We start from the raw sequence: 19,860 nt of genomic DNA on the forward strand, positions 1-19,860 counted from the left end.
AGAAAATCATGAATGTTCTTCTATTCATTCTCCAAATAATTTGCCTAAGTTTCTGTGCCAGCAAATCAATTTTGTATCACATACTTCAGACACACAACCACTGGTTGCTGTGAGCCTGCAACAGTTTTAGTCCAGCAGATCCAGCTGCTAGCAGGACAAGGCAATTCCTTGCAGAGCATTACACAGATGACAGGCCTACCCTCCAACTAGTATATATTTATGAAGCTCCATTTGTGATTGTGAACTGCAGTAGGATAGAGAGCTTTGACTCTAAACATTTTGACATCCAAATGAAGAACCATGAATGCCAACATGCTTCTGAGTCCTGAGCCATCAGATGCTCCAAACTAGCATCCTCTAATTTAAAAATAGAGAAAAAAGTATAAAGACTGGCTAGCAGGCTCTGCCCAGTGTCTTCTACCTATTCAAATCACCTCATCACCTTTAGGAAACCCATTCCTAATCACTCATGGCACATTTAGGTCATATATTTGGGCATCTGATTTATGTATACTTTATTGACTGTATTATGCTCATCTATTGTATTTTCTACTTGCCTTAAATCCCATTATCCTGCCTGAGTCCAGCCTCTCTACTTCTCATTTCTGTGTCACTCATCATCTTGCTCTCTCTTGATCCCATCGATCCTTCTTCACATTGTCTGTTGCCTGAGTGATCTTTCCCAAGTGCCTCTTTCTCACCCCCATCTTGTCATGGCACTCCTGGCTGGCTATGAGATGAAGTTCAGATCCTTGGTTTAGCACACAAAGATCTTCCCAGTCTGGTTTCAACCACACTCCTTAGCCCCATCAACCTCCCATCCACATGTTTACTCTATACTCCCAGCACATTAAAAGATCCTGCCTGTGATATTCTCTCTGCTTGGAATGCCCTTGTACATTTCTGCCAATTCAGTTTCTTTCAAAACTCAGCATACAAACATAACCTCTTTTGTGAGAACTTTCCCAAATACACTGGGCTGAGCTAGCCCACAGTTCTCTGCCCACAATTTTGTTCACAGCTATATATAATTATCACAATCAGCTATATTACAACCATCAACTTATCATGATTAAGCTGTGGTCTACTTAAGAGTAGAATTTTTTGACATTTTTATACTCCTAGAGAGTATCACAGGCACCTAGAAAGGGGGCTCCACCAAACCAGATGAGTTGGCTGGCTATAATCAGTCATCAAACTAACTTCCTTCTTATACCCTGAATTACTCAGAAGTTCTATAGCACTCAAGATCAGGCATAAATCATGGCAAAGACTAGTGCATTACACTCCTCATCAGTCTAGAATTTAGTAGTAGAAGCAGATTCTACCAGAGGCTATTAACGATAAGCAGACAAAAGCAATTAAGTTTCTAGAAATGAGATATCAGAAACTCAATTTCATTACACTTCTGGGAGCCTAGTAACTACCCATCTCAGTTTGTATGTGAGGTCACTGCACTGTGTGATACAGATGTCTCTTAAGTGCTACAGAAAAGTATGGGGCTTTTCATAGACTTTCACTTTACTGAGCAAATGCCTAATTATCAAATTTTAGCTTTTTAAAAATATTCCATTAAATATTTTCAACACTGTAAGGTATGTAAATTCGTATCAGAACTGCAGTGGCATTTTTCTTTAGGTGGTTCCCTTCTAATCTGTATGGACCTTATTTACACACTTATAATTATTTATAGAAGACTTGCAAAGGATCATTTGGGATTATGGGTATAGGCTGTGTTCTGTAGAAGGTAGTTTGCCAGGTAAGTATTAAATGAAGGATAAGAACTTAGATCTTCAATGGTAGCAGGCATTCTCCTAATGGCAAGTTTAAAGTGACATCACTAGTTGGGGAACAAAGTTAAGATTTAAGTTTATCACTATAAAAGAAAAAAGATATTTCTAAGCACCAGATTATAAATATTTAAGACTGTCAACTTTATCAAGTTTAGAGATCTAAATTCAGGTTTAAAACAGCAATTAACCATTTTTAATTTCCTATAGCCTCCTGCCACACTAGAGATAACAAAAGAAAGTACTGAGCCATATCATTTTAAACACTAGAGTCAGAATTCACAAATTTGGATATTTTTTCTAAGACGTTGGAAGAACATCACTATGATGAAGTCAAATATTTCCTACCAGTCACAAGTCAATTTATTTTGCCTCTGAGTTTTATATTTTTATATATAATGTTCTTTCCTGGCCTGACAAAAAAATCGTAATACTATGAATGATTATTTTCACCATCTCTTAAGGGTTGGAGAATAAAACAGAGCAATTCTGTATTCCTACATCAAACTTGCCTTTCCAATAAAGCACTTTTATTAAGTATTTTAAATAAAATTAACGTGACTATGTAAGTAGGAGATAATAATAATATGGAGAAATAAACCTTAGAGCAAAGGTAAACTTTCTTTTAGCTTATAGCACCTGTCACTTCCCAAGAGACCTTAATTGAAACTACTAATAAGAAGCAGAAATCACGTTTTGCTTTTTTATTCCTCCTTAATTTTCAGGTTGAAACCAAAGATTAAAGCAATTAAGACTGCCCTCAAAGTAGCAATAAGAAAAGCAAAGGGCACAGATAATCTACATATTAATTGGCCCATAAATAATTAACAAACTATGAAATAGACACTTAAAACAGTTCCATACTTTATCTGGTTGAATTCAACGTAACAGCATCCTATTTCACAGATAACTCTTTAAAATTATAAAGCACAGATAAGATCCATTAATTTAAACTACTGAAGATGAACTACTATCTTTACATGCCATTTCTCCCAAATCCACAATCAAATAAGGCCATTACTATATCTGATTCAAAATTAATGGCTCTTTGATCAGAAACATCTAAAAAGAATGCCTTGTGTCACTTTCTCCGTATCTTTTCACTCAACTCATTTTTTTAAAAAATCCTACCCTTACTCTCTTCTTCCCTTCCTACTTACTTCCTCTTTTCTTTTGAAAGGTGCCTATTAGCATGTCCTCCTCTTTAAGAGAAAAAAAAAAAATAAAAGGAAAAGCAGGAGTGAAGAGTGAGAAGGATGATTAATAGCTAAGGTTTTAAAGTTTTCAAATAATTTGAGGGATGGGTAGGGCCTATGTGAAATTAATTCTGTGGGGACAGAATTTATTTTTTAAATCAGGATGTGAACTTTGTAGCATTTTCAAAGCAACACAGTGAGCCACAGGAAGACAAGACAGAGGCTCTCTTGCACAATGGGAATCTGTGACCAACAACTATTTTTTTGCTGAACTTGATTCTCTAACAGAACTCAACATACTAATTAAGTCAAAGCCATTCCATCTGGACTGTTAAAATGAAAGATGACATTGCATATTTACATACAAAGTACATATTACATGATGTGTAAGCATACAAATAAAATAGTATTTACTAAGTGTCACCGCACTGAGATACACAGTATATGTTTACCAGAACATACACTTAATTAGCAAATGAAAACAAGGTCAGCTAAATCACTTTTCACAAAATGCTTCCTTAGACACATATACTAGATTTTAAAAACATACAGTTTTCTCTCATCAAAATAACTAGAAAATACAAAAAATGATAAAAAAAAATGTTCTTTCCACCATTAAGCACACAAAAATTGAAAAGCCTGCCACCATTTCCCTCTAAGCACTCCACTCAATCATGCATATCAGCTAAAAACCATAATGAATGGAAATTTGGGTTAATAAAATTAATTTCAAACAAGCAAGCTAAGTGATTGACTTACAGGATCAGCTGGTGCAATGTTAGAATCAAATTGGGTCAGAGTTTGTGAGCTTGAAGAGCGTTCACTAAATGTCTCCCACTGCTGAACAGACAGAGGAGAGACAAGTCAGCATGATGAGAAAGATGGAGTAAAAGATCATTGGAGAAGATTTAGCAAAGTAATTCAGAGGTTGCACTGCAAGTTGTGTTTCAAAGGCCTGACAAAATTCCATAATTTCTATTTTTCCATAAACATGTTATACTTATCTAAGCTGGGTCATCTTATAATGTAAGGTGAGCAGCTTCACATTCAAACGTATAATAACAATTTACCACAATCTCAATGGAAGAGATTCCAAGTCTCACAGAATTAAAACTTAAAACATAATATAGGAACAGAGCCTAAGTGGTATAAATGGCAACAAAGTAAAAATGTAAAGGGGTTTGTCTTGACTAGAGAAAGAATTACTTCAAGTCCTTCTTTCAAAATTCTAATGTTAATGTACTGATTTGGCGATGCTAATGAATCCTGCATACCAAAGTTTTGGTCAAAACAAAGCAAGTCAGTGCGACTTGCCAGTGCGACCCCTGAAAGATGATTCTATTATGGACGTGCACATATTTCATACATGTGTCTAGATACTTAATAAAACATAATTTAGATAAAATGAAAAGGTTTTTGGAATTAATATATGTTTGAGCTTATGTCAATCTGTAGCAAGTCAGCCCCTGCCATGAGCACTGCGCACAGGGCCATGCCGGACCACAAGACAGAGCTGCCCGTCAGGCACCATCCCCACACCCCATGCCAGAAAAATCAGAATGCGGCCACAATGAGAGCAAATCAAGCATCTGAGTATGTGTTACATAGAGAAGACTGATTTTGATATGAAATACGACTCCTCTACAAGAGGTACACAAATAGCACACCTCTTAAAACAGGTGGAGTGATAAGTCAATATGAATTTTAGTAAATGCCATTTGTTTTGAAAATCTTAGTAATAAAACAGCGTAAGATTTTATGTTAAAATTGCATTAAAATTATCATTAAAATTTGCTTAAGAATTATCAGTTATCCTCTGAAGAAGGAAAAACATCTACACATATACAATATATACATACAAATGTTTACACACAGACACACCTGCTCCATTAACTAAAATCCTTTCTATAATTCAGTGTGGAAAAATATACATTTTTATGCTTCAAAGTTCGACTTACTATTTAAAATAGTGATATTCAATTTGAGAAGACATGTAGAAATTAAGTATTAGCAAACGTGATGAAAATTATTTACAAAAATAGATAATACAATCTTTCAACAACCTAACACTGATGCATTCAAAGTGATTCTTAAAGAAAACCTACAATAATTCACTTTTATCGTGATGTTAGTACAATTAGTTTCCTCAGTAATTATTGTTGCAGGGGCACAGAAGGAATTTTTAAAATCCTAATTATTTAATTGTGGAGAAAAGCTTAGATGTAGAAGGTTTTTGCCAAAAAGAAGGTATTACCTATCCTATTTGGTGGCATGGAGCTCTACCCGGTTTTCTAAGACTATACGTAAGTTACCTGGAGAGCAGAGACACCCTGATCTTTGTAACTTCAGTATAATGGCTAAGAGCACACGCTCTGCAACCAGACTGCTGGAACCCTAGTTATGCTGGACAACCTTAGGCAAGTCATCTGACCTGTCTGTCAGTTTCACCATCTGTAACACGAGACTAATAATGCTGAGATCATGGGATTGTGGTGAAGATGTAAGGAGTTAATATGTGTAAGGAGCTTTCTGAGCAGCGCTGGCACATCAAAGGTGCTCGACAGATGTTAGGGATTATTATTAGTGTTATCCAGTGCCGGCTCCATATTCACAGGCGCTGAATAAGTATTTGCTGAAAGAGTGTTAGTGCTTTGTGGTAGAAAGTTAAAATATAATGTAAATGCCATATCCTAAGTAGGTATTTTTTATAAATATTATTGTTGAAAGGTCTCAAAATCAATGTTAGTTTTATTAACATTCTGGTTTTCCACATATAGTAAAAAAATATTATGACATTCATGACTTTTCTAGCAAGTACTACAAAATGAAACTTGCTAGGAATATTTCAAGGGAAAATGCAACTACTGAAATCAGAATTTGGAAGGGAAGCCATTCCTAGGCTTGAATGATCACATCGCAATTTTACTTAGAATGAAGATGGGCTTTGGAATTGAGCTGCTTCTTAGAGTTGCTTTTATTTATGAACTGATATCAAGGGAATATCAATATTCTTAATCTGATAGTGCTTTTAAAAAATGACAAATGAAAAAATTCAGCAAAAATTAGTGATTTCAAGAAAACTGATCCTACTCTCTATAAAGCCTCTCTACTAGTAAATTCTTTTAAAGCTTAACTCTTCCCTCTAAGAAAACACTTAAATGGTTGTTTTGTAAGTATGTCATAATGTCTCAGACACCAGTATCTGTGATCATGTCCTAAAGCAACAGCAAGTACTTTAAACTGGCCAGTTACTTCTCTGCTTTTCAACTGTCCAAAATTAACTAGTGTCGCCTTACTCCAGTGCTTTTCAGCCTTTAAAATACATGGAAAGTATAGCAAGCTTAGAATTTTTTCCTAGAAGTCAACAAACTTTTAGATTTGTAGCACTATAAAGGTGATATTAAAAACTATAAGGAAAGAAGTAACTTGTTCACAAAACTGCTCTAACGGCCTGAACAGGGGTTTTCATAGGAGTTCTACAGAGCACTAAGGTTTAACAGCCTGGGGGCCTCAGGCAATCTCTTTCTAATCAGAGCGGCCCTACTTCTATTGATTTCTATAATGGAGTTCCAAAGTGATAGGGGAGCAGTGTATTCATCTCAACTTTCATTTTGCATGCTGTGCTTGGTCTTACACAACTTTTCTTTAACCACTCATTTAACAGTGAAATCACTCCATTTTGTATTGCCAAAAAAAAAAAAAAGAACTAAATTATTATAAATAGCCTGGGTTGTATAAAATGCATTTTTCACGTGGAAAGCTGGATTACTGACTTCTCACACACCACTTCCAATGCTAAAATTCCAAATGTATTATCACATACCTTGCTTACAGGAATGAGAAGGCAGTGTGATATGGTGGGCACCGTAGTTGACTGAATGTCAAAGGATCTGTGTTTAAAGCTTAGCTCTAGTCCCTCATTAGCTATGAGATATTTTGGCCAAGATATCCACCCCTTTTTATTGACTTCGTGTGTCTGCCCCATCTAACTCACAAGATTTTAGCAGCAATGAGTGCTGGAAATCAAACGACAGTATTTATTATGAAAAAGTACTTTGAAAACCTCAGTCACATAATTATAAACATTTATCACAGTCATATTGGGTATGTTCTCTCAACTATGCATGCATACCAAAAGTTATATGCTGAAATTACTCTGTCTAGAACTTCTTACCTTAAAACAATTTAAGTTAGTAAAGAAAAGGGAAGCTCTGCTAACCTCACTGCTCTGATTCAACTCAGGCCAAGTCTGGTTTAGTGACGGCATTGATGGAGACTTGCTTGGAGGTGCTTCTGCAGGAGAGCCTGAATAACCTACCTCACCTGGCTGATCCCCAACGTCTGCAATTTAAAAATAGAGAAATTCTCTATAAACAATGTATTTTAGTTTAAAATATTTACTTATAAAAAAAAGCTAACAGAACATTTTCACAAGTAGTAATTTATAGTCTGACTTTCCTTTTCTTATGTTCCCCAAATAAACATTTTAACAATCAAATAATCACGCAATACTTATTCCTGTTACTTACTGTCTACTTGAAACCATAGCTTTCCATGAAAATAAAATCCAATTAGGCATAAATAGAAAAAGAGTGTTACACGTAACAATAATGCAATACAGCACATGCTTTGAATCATTTTCTAATAATCTTATACCAGTTCCCAAAGTGTATTTCATGGAATTAATCATTAGGTGCTTTAAAAAATTAGGCTTTCTGTTCAAATAAATGTGGGGATACTCCAATTCCCTGTTGGATCCTCATGCATATCTGTATATCGAAGACTTGTGATGTCCTAGAGCAAATAAACTTTACTTAAATCAGTTTTTCCCCAAACACAAACCTTTTTTATCAATCAAAATCCCTCCATATTCCCTTGGAATATAATTTGGGAACAGCTGATTTATAACTAATTCACTCACATTTTCTCTACAAATCTCCCGTTACCAAAAAGCAGCAGACTATTGGCAAGGCAGACAGCAAAAGGAAAGGAAGAGTCCCAGGCATGGACAAAGAGCAAAGTGAATGAGCCAACTTTTATCATTACAATGTAAAAACAGAAGGAATTTTAATGGTAAGTAAATTCTCAATCCACTCTTCCCCAATTTTACATGGCCTGGAATACAACTCCAGTCTGGAAATCACATAAACTGCCAAACTAATGGGGAATACCTAATCTATTGAAAACCTGTATCAAAAATATGATTCTAAAATCTGTCACTATCCCACTGTTTGACCATGGGCAAGTTGAATAAAATAGCACCTAAGTTTCTCCATCAGAAAGAAAGACATTTGCCATTAAATGTTAGCACTGTACTTAAAATTCCTAAATAGATAGCCATATAATAATTTAGCACTGTAAAGGTTTTTACATTTCAAGCCATTCATAAGTAAATTCTTTACATTTTGGTGCTTAACACATACTAGGACCTAATACATACTGTGCACTCAAGTATTTATCTGAGTTCCTTTCAGGTTCTCCTTCATTTTAAATTCATTCTCCTTTACTGCTACTTTCCTAAAACAAAAATTACCTATTGGTATTTTGAAAAAGTTCTCAAAATTTCTCTTTGCCCTATTTGTGTTAACATGTCTATCTCAAAATACTTCCCCCATCTACTTATCCTGACATAACTTCTTCATAGTCCTATCACACTGTGAGTTCTAATTTACAGTCCAGCATCGTATCTTGATAAATTTTTGTTTTCTAAGATCAAGAACAGTTGCTCTTTTTTCCTTAATCCAATCCCTTTCTCAATAAATGCGTCAGAGTGGTATAGAACCGATGCTTCCGATAATAGTCAATGAAGACTCTTAGAGAAAGACTAATGAAAAAATTATTTACAATAAATAGCAGCAGTAAATCCCTCGTGGGGGTAGCTTGTGGTTTTCGCTGTGAATGAAAATTATGGATTTTTTTTCTATGATAACCAAGGGAAAGGAAGTTAAGAAAAGGAAGATAATGGCTATAAATTTGACGATGTTTACTGAAAGTGAAATGAAGGTGGTGAATGAAGAAATGTCTGTAAGAGATTACCCAAAGCAGGTATTCATATGAAGAAAAATAGAATTAAAATAGTATTAACTACATAAAAAAACTAATTTTCAAAAGAACCTAATTAAAGTCAGACTGTATTGATTAAGATTCAAATGTCACCTTAGGGCAAACTGGGGCCCTGGTTTGGCTTTCCAGACCTTTCTCCTGTCAGTGTTCCACTTTTAAATCTAGGATCAGATAGTACCCCACCCCACCTCAGGGCAGTTACAATTTGGGGTAGATTGTGGGAACCTCTAATTCACTGGTACAAAGTTGCAGTGGGTCCAGCTTCTTGAAGCTGAGAAGTAAACCATGATTCACCCAAAAAATTACACTTCATCATTGGCTAAGAGTTATTTTCCTAGAGTAGCAGTTCTCAAACTGTGGTCCATGGATTCCTGGGGGTCCCGAAGACTCTTTTAGGGGGGTCTGAAAAGTCAAAGTGGCTTTTGTAATGATAATAATGCTTTTTTTCTGTGTTGGCACCTACAATGATGCAAAAGCAATGGTGGGTAAAACTTCTGGCTTATCAGCAAGAATCAAGGCAGTGGCACCAAAATATATTAGTTGTTATGTTCTTCACCCCCACACATTCCAGTTAAAATAAAAAACATGCATGGCAACTTCACTGAAGAATGCTCACAATTATCACAGTAAAAATTATTTTTATTAAACCTCAACTCTGAAAACATATCCTCTTAATACTCTGTATGGCAAAAAGGGGAAATATATATAAAGCACTGCTTCACAGCAAGGATCGTGGTTGTCTCAAGGAAAGATACTTGTGTGATTCAACTGTCAGCTGAACAGGCCACTTTTTTCATGGAACACCATTTTTCTTGAAAGAACAGCTGATAAACTGTAATTATTCAGACTTGGGTATTAGGCAGGCATTTTCTCAAAAATGAATTTAGTGAGCCTGTTATTTCAAGGAAACCAAATGTCTTCAGTACTTGTTATAAATGACAAAGTTTGAGCTTTCAGCGAAAATAGGAATTTTGGAAAATGTGTAGGCATGTCCATACTCTCAAGAACTTCCCAACACTTCTTTGAGAAGATAGGTTATATTAACAAAAATGTTTTTGATATTTTATAATAAAATGTCCCAATGTTTCAAAGATTTGTATAATTCAATGAACTGATATTTTACAAGCAATCAATGCACTATGTTACAAAATCATGCATGGGGTAAAAGATTCATTCAAAGTATATTCAAAGTGCAAGACAGACCTATGGATTTTAATGTAACAGTACAAACAATTCATTAATATGGTTTCAGCTTTCACAATGCAATCAACGTTTAAGAAATTACCATCTGTTGAGTTTGGGGGTAATACCAAAGAATATCTGTAATTATCTGAAAAGAGTCCTCCCTTTTACCATTGAGGCCACATTTCCTTCATGTACTAGAGACTGGCAACCTTTTTCTACAAAGGGCCAGATAGTACATGTTTGAGGCTTTGCAGGCTGCCTATATGGTCTCTGCTGCGACTGTTCAACTGTCGCAGTGCAAAAGCAGCCATCAATAATTCGGGAAGGAATGAGCTTGGTTTGTGTTCCATTTAGGGAACACAATTTCATTTATGCAAATTAAATTTGCATTTCATAGAATTCTCATGTGTCATGAAATACTGTTTTTTCCCCCCAGTGATTAAAAACAACACAACTACCACCACTCCGTCTGTGGGCTGTACTAAGGGGACTGGATTTGGTCCTCAGCACTTAGTTTGCCAAATCCTGATACACTTCAAACAAAATAACCGATCTAACAGACTGAATGCAGGACTAAACGTGAGAATCTAGCTGTCTTCTATTAACCGAGATACTAAAAGATTTGCAAAGATGTAAAACAATGTCACCCTTTTTATAATGATTATTTTTTAATTTTGGAGAATACAGTTATTTTCTTAAAATTATCTGTTAATATGTAAAAAGTTTACTATTATTATTTTAAAATAAAGCATAAAATTTATCAGTTTTAATTTCTAATAGGGTAACTATTTTTTTAAATAGGGTAACTATTGATAGATCTAATCCACGTAAACAGAGGCTCTTTGTGGTCCACAATAATTTTTAAGAATGTAAAGGGGTCCTAAGACTAAAAGTTTGAAAAATAACTGTCCTAGGAGATCCAAAAATTATTTCTGGAATAAATTCACAAAATTACACATTGCTTCTTTCCTGCTTCACATATAGAACAACAAATGGTAGTAGAAAAAGAGCCTATGTTCTAGAAAGGTAATGTCCTAATAGTCATGAGTCCGAGGAGAAGAATCAGGTGTGTAAATAAACTGCACCTCCTTCAACCTGGCTCCCTATAAACTCCAACAAAGAGCTTCATGCCCACCCACAGCAGTTAGTCTTTGAGACTGTATCCTTATGGAGGCAGGGGTGTAGTTTTACTCTTACCTGATTCAGTGTTCCAACCTAGCCTCCTGCTGGAACACTGTGTCAACCCTGCCTCCCTCCTGACGGTTCTGCTCTGCCCCTGACATCATCAGAGCATCAGGGCTGAAAAAGAAGAGCATGAGCCTAAATTATTTGTTAATGTAAACCCTGAAAGGGCTTTTATGCAAAAAGTATCTCCATGAATAAAAGTGTGTCTGGAAGACACAACCCAGTGTGATCACACTGACATACTATCAATCTACATTTAAAGTTAGAAATGGTAATATTAAAGGACTGCACAATGCATTTTCAGGATCACACTATAAAATAAAAACACTGTCAGTAGTTTTCATCCTTCTAGCCTCCAAAGATTCTGAAAAGTTGCCAGATTCAGTTTAGTATAGTGTACCTGCTGAACAACCTCTTTCTTAAAGAGCATCAGTTTTATTCTAGGTTTATTTTCTCAGTATTACACTCAACATGCTAGCATTGTTTCAAAAATGACTGCCAGCTGTTACTAATCTTATAGAAATATATACACTCCCTAAAGTCTTACAGTTTAAAACTTATTTTGCTTTCAAGTAGCAAAATACATCTAGGAAGAATTCTTCAATCATGAAGCCTCAATCGAAGTTGCTAACTCATTTAAGAGCTTTATAAAAAGCAAAAGCAACTACATGTTTTATTTGAAATGTGAATACTATGCTTACCCAAAAAGTTCTTAAAATAAAAAATAAACAGATGTGGATAAATTTTAAGTCTTCAAGGAAAACTACTAACGGTACCTTTTTCACTTATACTTAAAAGATAGGGATAAGCAGGGGTGCCTGGGTGACTCAGTCAGTTAAGCATCTGCCTTCATTTCAGGGGCTCAGGTCATGATCTCGGGGTCCTGAGATCGAGCCCTTGGGTCAGGCTCCCTGCTCAGTGGGGAGTCAAGCACTACCTCTCCCTCTCCCTTTCCCCACCCTCATGCTTGCTCTCTCTCTCTCACGCACTCATTCTGTGTCTCTCTCTCAAATAAATAAATCTTAAAAAAAAAAAAAAGATTGGGATAAGCAATGAAAATCCAAAAAGAAATTAAAGAATTTAAGATATGCTTTGTTTTGAATGGTATCACATCCATCAAAAACTACATTCTATATGCAAAATTAATTTTAATTTTCAACACTCCACAAAACGGAAACTTATTAAGCAGAACTTTATACAGTCTACGCAGAAGTTTCTCAATTTTATTTCAAGGATTTTTTTTAAAAAAGTGAAGGTAAATATATGTAACAAGGTTTGAAAGAAACAAAACATTCACCCAAGATCCTAATTAAATTGTAGCCTGTTAACTTTTTTTTTTTTGCAGTATTGGTCAGCATTTTATGGGAACTATTATTTGACTCAGCTATTATACTAAAGATTATTATCTACAGATAGGAGAGTCTCATTATTAAGTACAGCTTAAAATGGAAAAAGCCCACTTAACGTTAATCCACTTAAGATAATTAGAATTTCATAATGAAAAATAACTTAATTAAGGCTTTGTTTTTAAAACTTTACACAGAAAATTGTAAAACTGAGTATAAAGACCAAAGATTAAAAGACGTTACAATTTTGGGGTATAATTTAGTGGCAAAATTAATAAAAATAAGAATTCAATCAGCGAGCATTTAACAGAGGGCCTGTACCTAAACACAGTAAATAAAGATACAATATTGAGAAAGATGACAAAGCTCCCATTTATTTCCATGGAGTTCTCTTTCTAACAGAGGAAGACAGATGTCCTTCACTTCACTTTTGAGTTTTGCAGCACAATTATAAAGAAAAAATACAAAATTTGTCCTTTTTACAAAAAATAATTAAAAGCATCAGTAGTTATTCCCAAGGACTATTATGAATCCCCTGATATGTAAACCATAGTCTTTTAAAGCCCCTATTGGGTCATCCTTGTAGAAATTTTCTCCTTCAAATACTACCTAGTCTTGTTAATATCTCTGCCAGGAATTTGAGGAGTTCTAATTATTTTGACCAATTTCATTAAATGGTGCATTTTTGCCAATATTTATAATTGTCCTGATTTTTCAGCTACAACACCCAACTATCTGGAAAGAAATGAAACCAGTGTTAAGAATGTTTGTGTGTGTGTGTGTGGTTCCTTAAGTGTAAAGTTGATGATGAATATTAGTAGTGCATATTTTCATTATTTTTCCTCTCAACTAAAGGCACTTGGAAGAGTGAATTTTCAAAAATAAAGACTTAGAATTCTTTATATAAAATAAAGATATATGTATTTTTTTTATTACAGTGCTGTTTTAAAGTTAAAGTTAAGAAACTACCCAAAAATCCATCAAGACACTGCTTAAATTAAGGCGCATCTATATTATGGAATACACTGTATGATAAAGAACGTGACAGTCCTATATGTGACAAAGTATAAAGATGTTCAACACTATAAAAAAATTAAGGCTATATAGTGTGACTGTACTTAGTGAAAACAGTTATCTGCATGTATTATTTGTGTTGGCTTTTTTATGTTAAAAGTTTCTGGATGAACAGAAAACTCAACAGTGATTTAGCATCAAGCTAGTCTCAAATATGGATTTTTGGTAAACTACTCATAAAAAGTCTATGGCTTTTAAAAATATTCCTATTAGAAGTACTGCTAGGAGTTTGGGGATCCATGCTATGTACCATATCAGCAACAATGACACATGCTCAAATTTACTATGTGAAGAACTGATGACGGAGGACTAGGGAACAATTCCTCTCTGGCTCTGAGCATCTCAAGCAGATATTACTGAACTGCTCATGGGTAGTGTGTTATGAAGACAGGAAACAGTTTTAAAAACAAGTGGCTCAGCCATTTAGTCATTTCAAAAATGCGAACGCCTACTTATATACTCAGCTTGCACCCTGCTAGGTGCTGAGATATAATAAACAAGACTGATTTGGTTACTACTCGCCTTGGATCCTCCAGGCTAGTTTAAGAGAGATTTACCAAATAATCACAAAAGCTATATGTCAAATAGCAACTCTGCTCCAAAGAAGAATCTCTGTGGATTGAGTTGAAGGTATACAGCATTGCAGTATGTTTGGTTTTGTCCTTTTAAGATATAGTGTTGTGGAAGGTTAGCAGGTCACTTTAATCTTTTTTTTTTAAGTAGATAACCATTCTTAGAAGATGAACATTCTTCCCTGAATAACAGCTTCAGAAAGGTGTTTCCATAGATGAATTTTTGGATGCTTTTTTGGTAAGACAATAAAAACAAAAGTTTCCCTCTGTATTTACTCTAGCTGCCAAATTCAGTGCTGATGTTAAATAATAAGTATTTTAATTCAGGCCCAAATAAGCACTCTACCTATGATCACTAGTTATTCTGTTTTATCTGCTATTTAATCCCGTAAACCTGGTCAAATAATTTTGGAAAAATTACCATATGTCCCCAAAGCCATGTTTGCATGCCTACAGAAAGCTTAGCTTGGTTGCTCCAAGTGGCTGGAACTCAAGTCACCACTATTCATTATTTATTTTTTGATAAGTTATTTAAATTGCCAATACAGAATACCTGTAGAGCTAATATTTTAGTATGTCCCAACATCACAAACTTATAGTAACAGCTATATTTCAAAGACAGAAATGTGTTAAAAAATATTGTACTTTAAAAGTGGCACACACTTAGCATTAATTCACTCAGTATTTATTTCCTGACCAACTTAGTACATGCCTGGCAAAGTGCTATGTCCTTAGGATACTACAATGAGTATGATGCATTTCCTTTTTTTTTTAAAGAGCTCAGTGAGGCAGTAGAATGAGGAAAAAGAAGAACAGGATTCGGTATGATGTGTGTGCCATAATAAGCAGCATGTAGGAGATGTTACAAGAGATCAGAGAAAACAGAAACTAACCTTTGCCTGTCAGTCCGAAAGCCTCCAAAGAGAGGCTTTGAGAATATGATATATTCTCAGATCAGCCCAAAGAAACTGTTTGGGTATTTCCCTTTTAATGTCTAAAACTTCTAAAGTGAACTTCTAAAAACATACCTATTTTAAATTATTTTTGTGGATACTGATGGATCCACAGTGTCACACAACAATTTCTATATTCAAAGGACGTTGTGTACTATGAATCTCAGGCTTATTAGATGTAGGTGAAAAAAGATTAATCAGTTTTTCCCACCCCAAAATTAACAGAATTCCAAATTTATCATTTATAAGTAGGCAAAGCAGATCTGAATTTAATATTGTATAGCCAAACGTTTATAATAAATTTGATCAGAAAACCATATAATATTATGTTGGAATGGGAAAAAACTATTTGATTCTTTGAAACCTATAATTAGAGCAATAGTGTACAGATAAATGCAGGCAAAAAACCAGTGTCTCTTTGCTAAACAGATTTAACAGGTATAAAAAAACAAATGCCCAAAAAAGAAATTCTTCAGTCATGAGCCTTAAAATTCAGGCAGTAGATCAAATTTAGGAAGAACCAGAATTTATTTAAATTAAAAACAAAAAACAGGGCACCTGGGTGGCTCAGATGGTTAAGCGTCTGCCTTCGGCTCAGGTCATGATCCCAGGATCCTGGGATCGAGTCCCACATCGGGCTCCCTGCTCCTTGGGAGCCTGCTTCTCCTTCTGCCTCTCTCTCTGTCTCTCATGAATAAATAAATAAAATCTTCAAAAAAAAAAAAAAATCCAGTTTAAAAAAAACAATGAGGTGCCTAGGTGGCTCAGCCAGTTAAAGTGTCTGCCTTTGGCTGAGGTCATGATCTTAGGGTCCTGGGATAGAAACCAGGAGCCCAGGCAGCTGGCTCCCTGTTCAGCCAGGAGTCTGCTTCTCCCTTTTCCCCTCTCCCCCCACTCATGAGCTCTCTCTCTCTCTCTCAAATAAATAAAATCTTTAAAAACAAAACAAAACAAAAAAGCAAAAAAGAAATTCCACTGACTGCATGCAATAGCCAGATTTACCAATCTGAATGCAACAGATAACAGGTTCAGACAAGTCTCTAGAGAATAACATAACAGAAAACTTGACTTATTTTCTTGTATTAGTATGCTATCAGTTTTCAAAGTATTAAAGTCACATAAAAATTCCAGATACAAGGCCCAATTTTTAAAACGAAATACGAAATATGTAGCTACTAAATTTCTTCTGCTTTGGCTACTACCAAATAAGCTAGACAAAATTCTTTTCATTTATTTCTTAATTAGGTAAATTAAATTACTGTGAAGCAAAATTAGCAACAAAAATACTTAGCTTTCAGCTCAAGTTAGAGGTTACCTAATAACTACCTGAAATGATCAGAAAAAACCTAGGATTCTCATAGGATAATGTTCTAAAAAACATTAAATCAATGCTAAAGTTTTTAATGAACTTATTCATTGATAAAAAGTCAGTGTACAATTCAGGTCCTGAATGGCATCAAATCCACATTTCAGGTGGAGAAACAGAAGGAAAAAAACAGAATAAATGGTCAGAACTTGCCCAAGGTCACAGGAATAATTAGCAAAACTAGAAGCCGACTCAGATTCCTAACACCAAGGATACTGTTCTTTTCATGACATTAATAACATGCATGTGATTCCTTCTGTATAATTTAGGCAATAAGGTCAGATCATGTGCCTTTCTGGGTTAAACAGACACTGCCTAATAGATAAATGCCCTTTTGAGAGCCAAATTCTGTTTTAACTTTTCCTTTAAAAGTATAAAATTCCTTCCATCATAACATCCAAAAGAAAATTGAGATAAGAAAACTGAAAACAATAATTTTTAATTACACTCATTAAGAATTTAATGTTAAGATTTCCTTTTATTCATTCTGAATTTTACTCATTTCTTTACCTCTTATATTCTTATTTCCTTTTAAAGAAAGCTACCAGAAATATGGGCATTACAAAAGCATTCTTGTAAACATGGTAACAAAAACAGCACTACCTATAATCAAACATAAAATTTCCAGATTTCTTTACAGTCAGAAGAAAAGAGTTGGGCTTTTGAAAGGAAAATGCCTGCAGATTGCATTGGTCTTACGATAAACCGGGCATCGTCCTTCAACGAATTAAGATGTATTCAATGGAAAAATGTTGATAATGCAGACAGGCTACCTTGCCTGCCCCAGACAATATATAATGCAACTTAAGGGGTGGCAAATAACCAGATACTGAAATGCGGTCAAAAGTTAAAGTGAAATAGTGGCATATATTATTTATCTCTTTAAAAATAGGGATGTCTGGGTGGTTCAGTCGGTTAAGCATCTGCCTTCCGCTCAGGTCATGATCCCAGGTTCCAGGATCGAGTACCGCATTGGGAGCCTGTCTCTCCCTCTGCCTCCCGCTCCCCCTTCTTGTGCTCTGTCTCTCTTACAAATAAAATCTTTAAAAAAATGAAAATAAAACCTATTAAAATTGACTAAATAAAACAAACCATTAATCCAAAGTGAGCCTCTACAGCATACTCTGAAGGCAAATCTACTTGCTCTTGATGAAATGTCGATGTTCTTAAGTTTTAACAACTATCTTGATTTTGCTTTAAGAATCGTGTTGAGGCACCTGGATGGCTCAGTCGGTTGAGCATCCGACTCCTGGTTTTGGTTCAGGTCATCATCTTGGGGTCGTGGGACTGGCCCTACAATGGGCTTTGCAGTCAGCACAGAATCTGCTTGAGATTATCTCCCTCAACCCCTACTTGCACTCTCTCTCTCTCAAACAAATAAAATCTTAAAAAAAAAAAAAGAATCAAGTGGTGTGTTTATCAAGGCCTGCAACCAGGTCCCTTCAGCTCCCGATCTTACCTGCTGAGTCCTCCAAATCAATCAGTTTGGGCATTAGGCTTTCAGGGAGTTTTTCTGGTAAGTCATAGCCATTCTTCCTAGCAACTACCAGATGAAAAGCAGCACAAAACTCATCCAGTGTCAATGCTCCATCTTTATCAAAGTCTGAAAGTTCCCTAGAAGACAAACTTACTATAAATATAATCACCTGCTTTGGATCCCTTTATGTCTCAAAAAAGAAGCAAAAGAAACCCTTTTCCAGAAAAAGTGCAATCATTAATTTTAAAAAATCCCATAGATGGGAAGAAGTGTAATAAAGCAAATACAGCAAACTGTTCAGCTGCAGAATCTAGGCAGTGGTCATATGGGTGTTCAAGGCACAATTCCCTAAACTTTTCTGAATGCTTGAAATTCTTATAATAAAATGCTAAAAAACAGCCTAAATAAATAAGATCACCAAAAAATGACCTTTAATCCATATGCATTTTTAAGTAACAGGATTTAGTTTAAAGGCAGGCTTATTTAATAAGTCACTGAAATTTTAAAAACCTTTGTTTTTGTTGTTACCAAAGGTCTACATGTATCCACTTTAAAGCACCCAATAGAATTACAAGGCTTGATATTAAAAAAACAAAACAAAACAAAACAGCCCCCCATTCCTGCACTTTCTAGATGCAGAAGCAACCACTTTTGTATTTAACGCCTTCCACTATAAATAGCATGTATATATTGCTAGTTCTTCATTTTTCAGTTTAGGCATTATCTATCTTCCTTCTACCATAGCACTCTATGCTACTAAAAATCCTACTAATGAAATAATTTAAAGTAGAAATAACATCTATGTTTATCTGATAATTGTTTTTAAAAAGTAATTTGTGATTGTAATTTGTTTTGACTGACTAATTCCAACTACGTAGCAGCTATCCCGAGTCTTAGTTTGGATTTAAGTGGGAGATAAGCACTGTTCTTAAGCTCATGGCTTAGTACAGGTATAGGTAGAGTGAATGGTGTAGGTAATACGTAATAGATATAAGCTTGTTAAAAACCAAATGGGTTACAAATAACCATGGATGAACCAACCAGCTTTTATTCCATGCATTATGCTACCGACGAGAAATAGCGGCTACAGCTTAAAGAATTTTAGCACTTTTTGAAGAACTACTGTACTGGCATCACTTATTTCTTTTCCAGAGAGTGAGACAGAAGCTGACCATTTTAAGGCAATACTGAGTTCTTTGAGAACATTCTTGAAAAGGTTACTCTAATAGTTTATTTTTTAAGATTCAAAAATCTACCTGCTGGAAACTCCTTTGAAACAACCCATATTACCCAACTGAAGTGATACACCACACTTACCAAATGTGAGAAAGTTCAAGAATAGGAAGTTTTGATTTTGTAAAAAACTCTTTAGCTGCAGATCCTGAAATATTAAAACAGTGTTGTTTAATGTTATTCTGAACTTACAGACCCAAGAATAAAATGTGACGTTAAGAGTCTTAAGGCTTTTTTCATTGGAAACAAGGTAACCTTAATATGTGTATGTCATGTTTTTTTCTCCAGTGATTATAAACTCTTTTTAGACAAACAATTTGAGAATTATCTTTTATAATCTCTGACCAATAAAACCATGTCTTTGAAATTATGAAACTGAGACTTTGTCCTGTCCCATCCAGAAGAATTTCTGTTTTTAAC

General features: G+C 35.0%; 1 protein-coding gene across 6 annotated transcripts in view; it reads right to left on the bottom strand.

Annotated features, from left to right (window-relative positions):
• Nucleotides 1-19,860, bottom strand: part of REPS1 (RALBP1 associated Eps domain containing 1) — an 83,823-nt gene that overhangs the window by 15,657 nt on the left and 48,306 nt on the right. For 4 of the 6 annotated variants that reach the window (XM_081829085.1, XM_081829084.1, XM_081829083.1 and 1 more), the window contains exons 7-10: nucleotides 19,525-19,588; nucleotides 18,190-18,344; nucleotides 7,206-7,327; nucleotides 3,746-3,826 (exon numbers count right to left, since the gene is read on the bottom strand). In XM_081829085.1, the coding sequence (XP_081685211.1) occupies nucleotides 3,746-3,826; nucleotides 7,206-7,327; nucleotides 18,190-18,344; nucleotides 19,525-19,588 (422 nt within the window). The remainder of the gene's footprint in view (nucleotides 1-3,745; nucleotides 3,827-7,205; nucleotides 7,328-18,189; nucleotides 18,345-19,524; nucleotides 19,589-19,860) is intronic. The other 2 variants (XM_081829087.1, XM_081829086.1) reach the window with 1 other exon arrangement.

The sequence above is a fragment of the Leptonychotes weddellii genome, chromosome 8 (genome assembly GCF_054177405.1).
Source record: "Leptonychotes weddellii isolate Sample4059 chromosome 8, ASM5417740v2, whole genome shotgun sequence".
In the NCBI taxonomy this organism is placed as follows: Eukaryota; Metazoa; Chordata; class Mammalia; order Carnivora; family Phocidae; genus Leptonychotes; species Leptonychotes weddellii.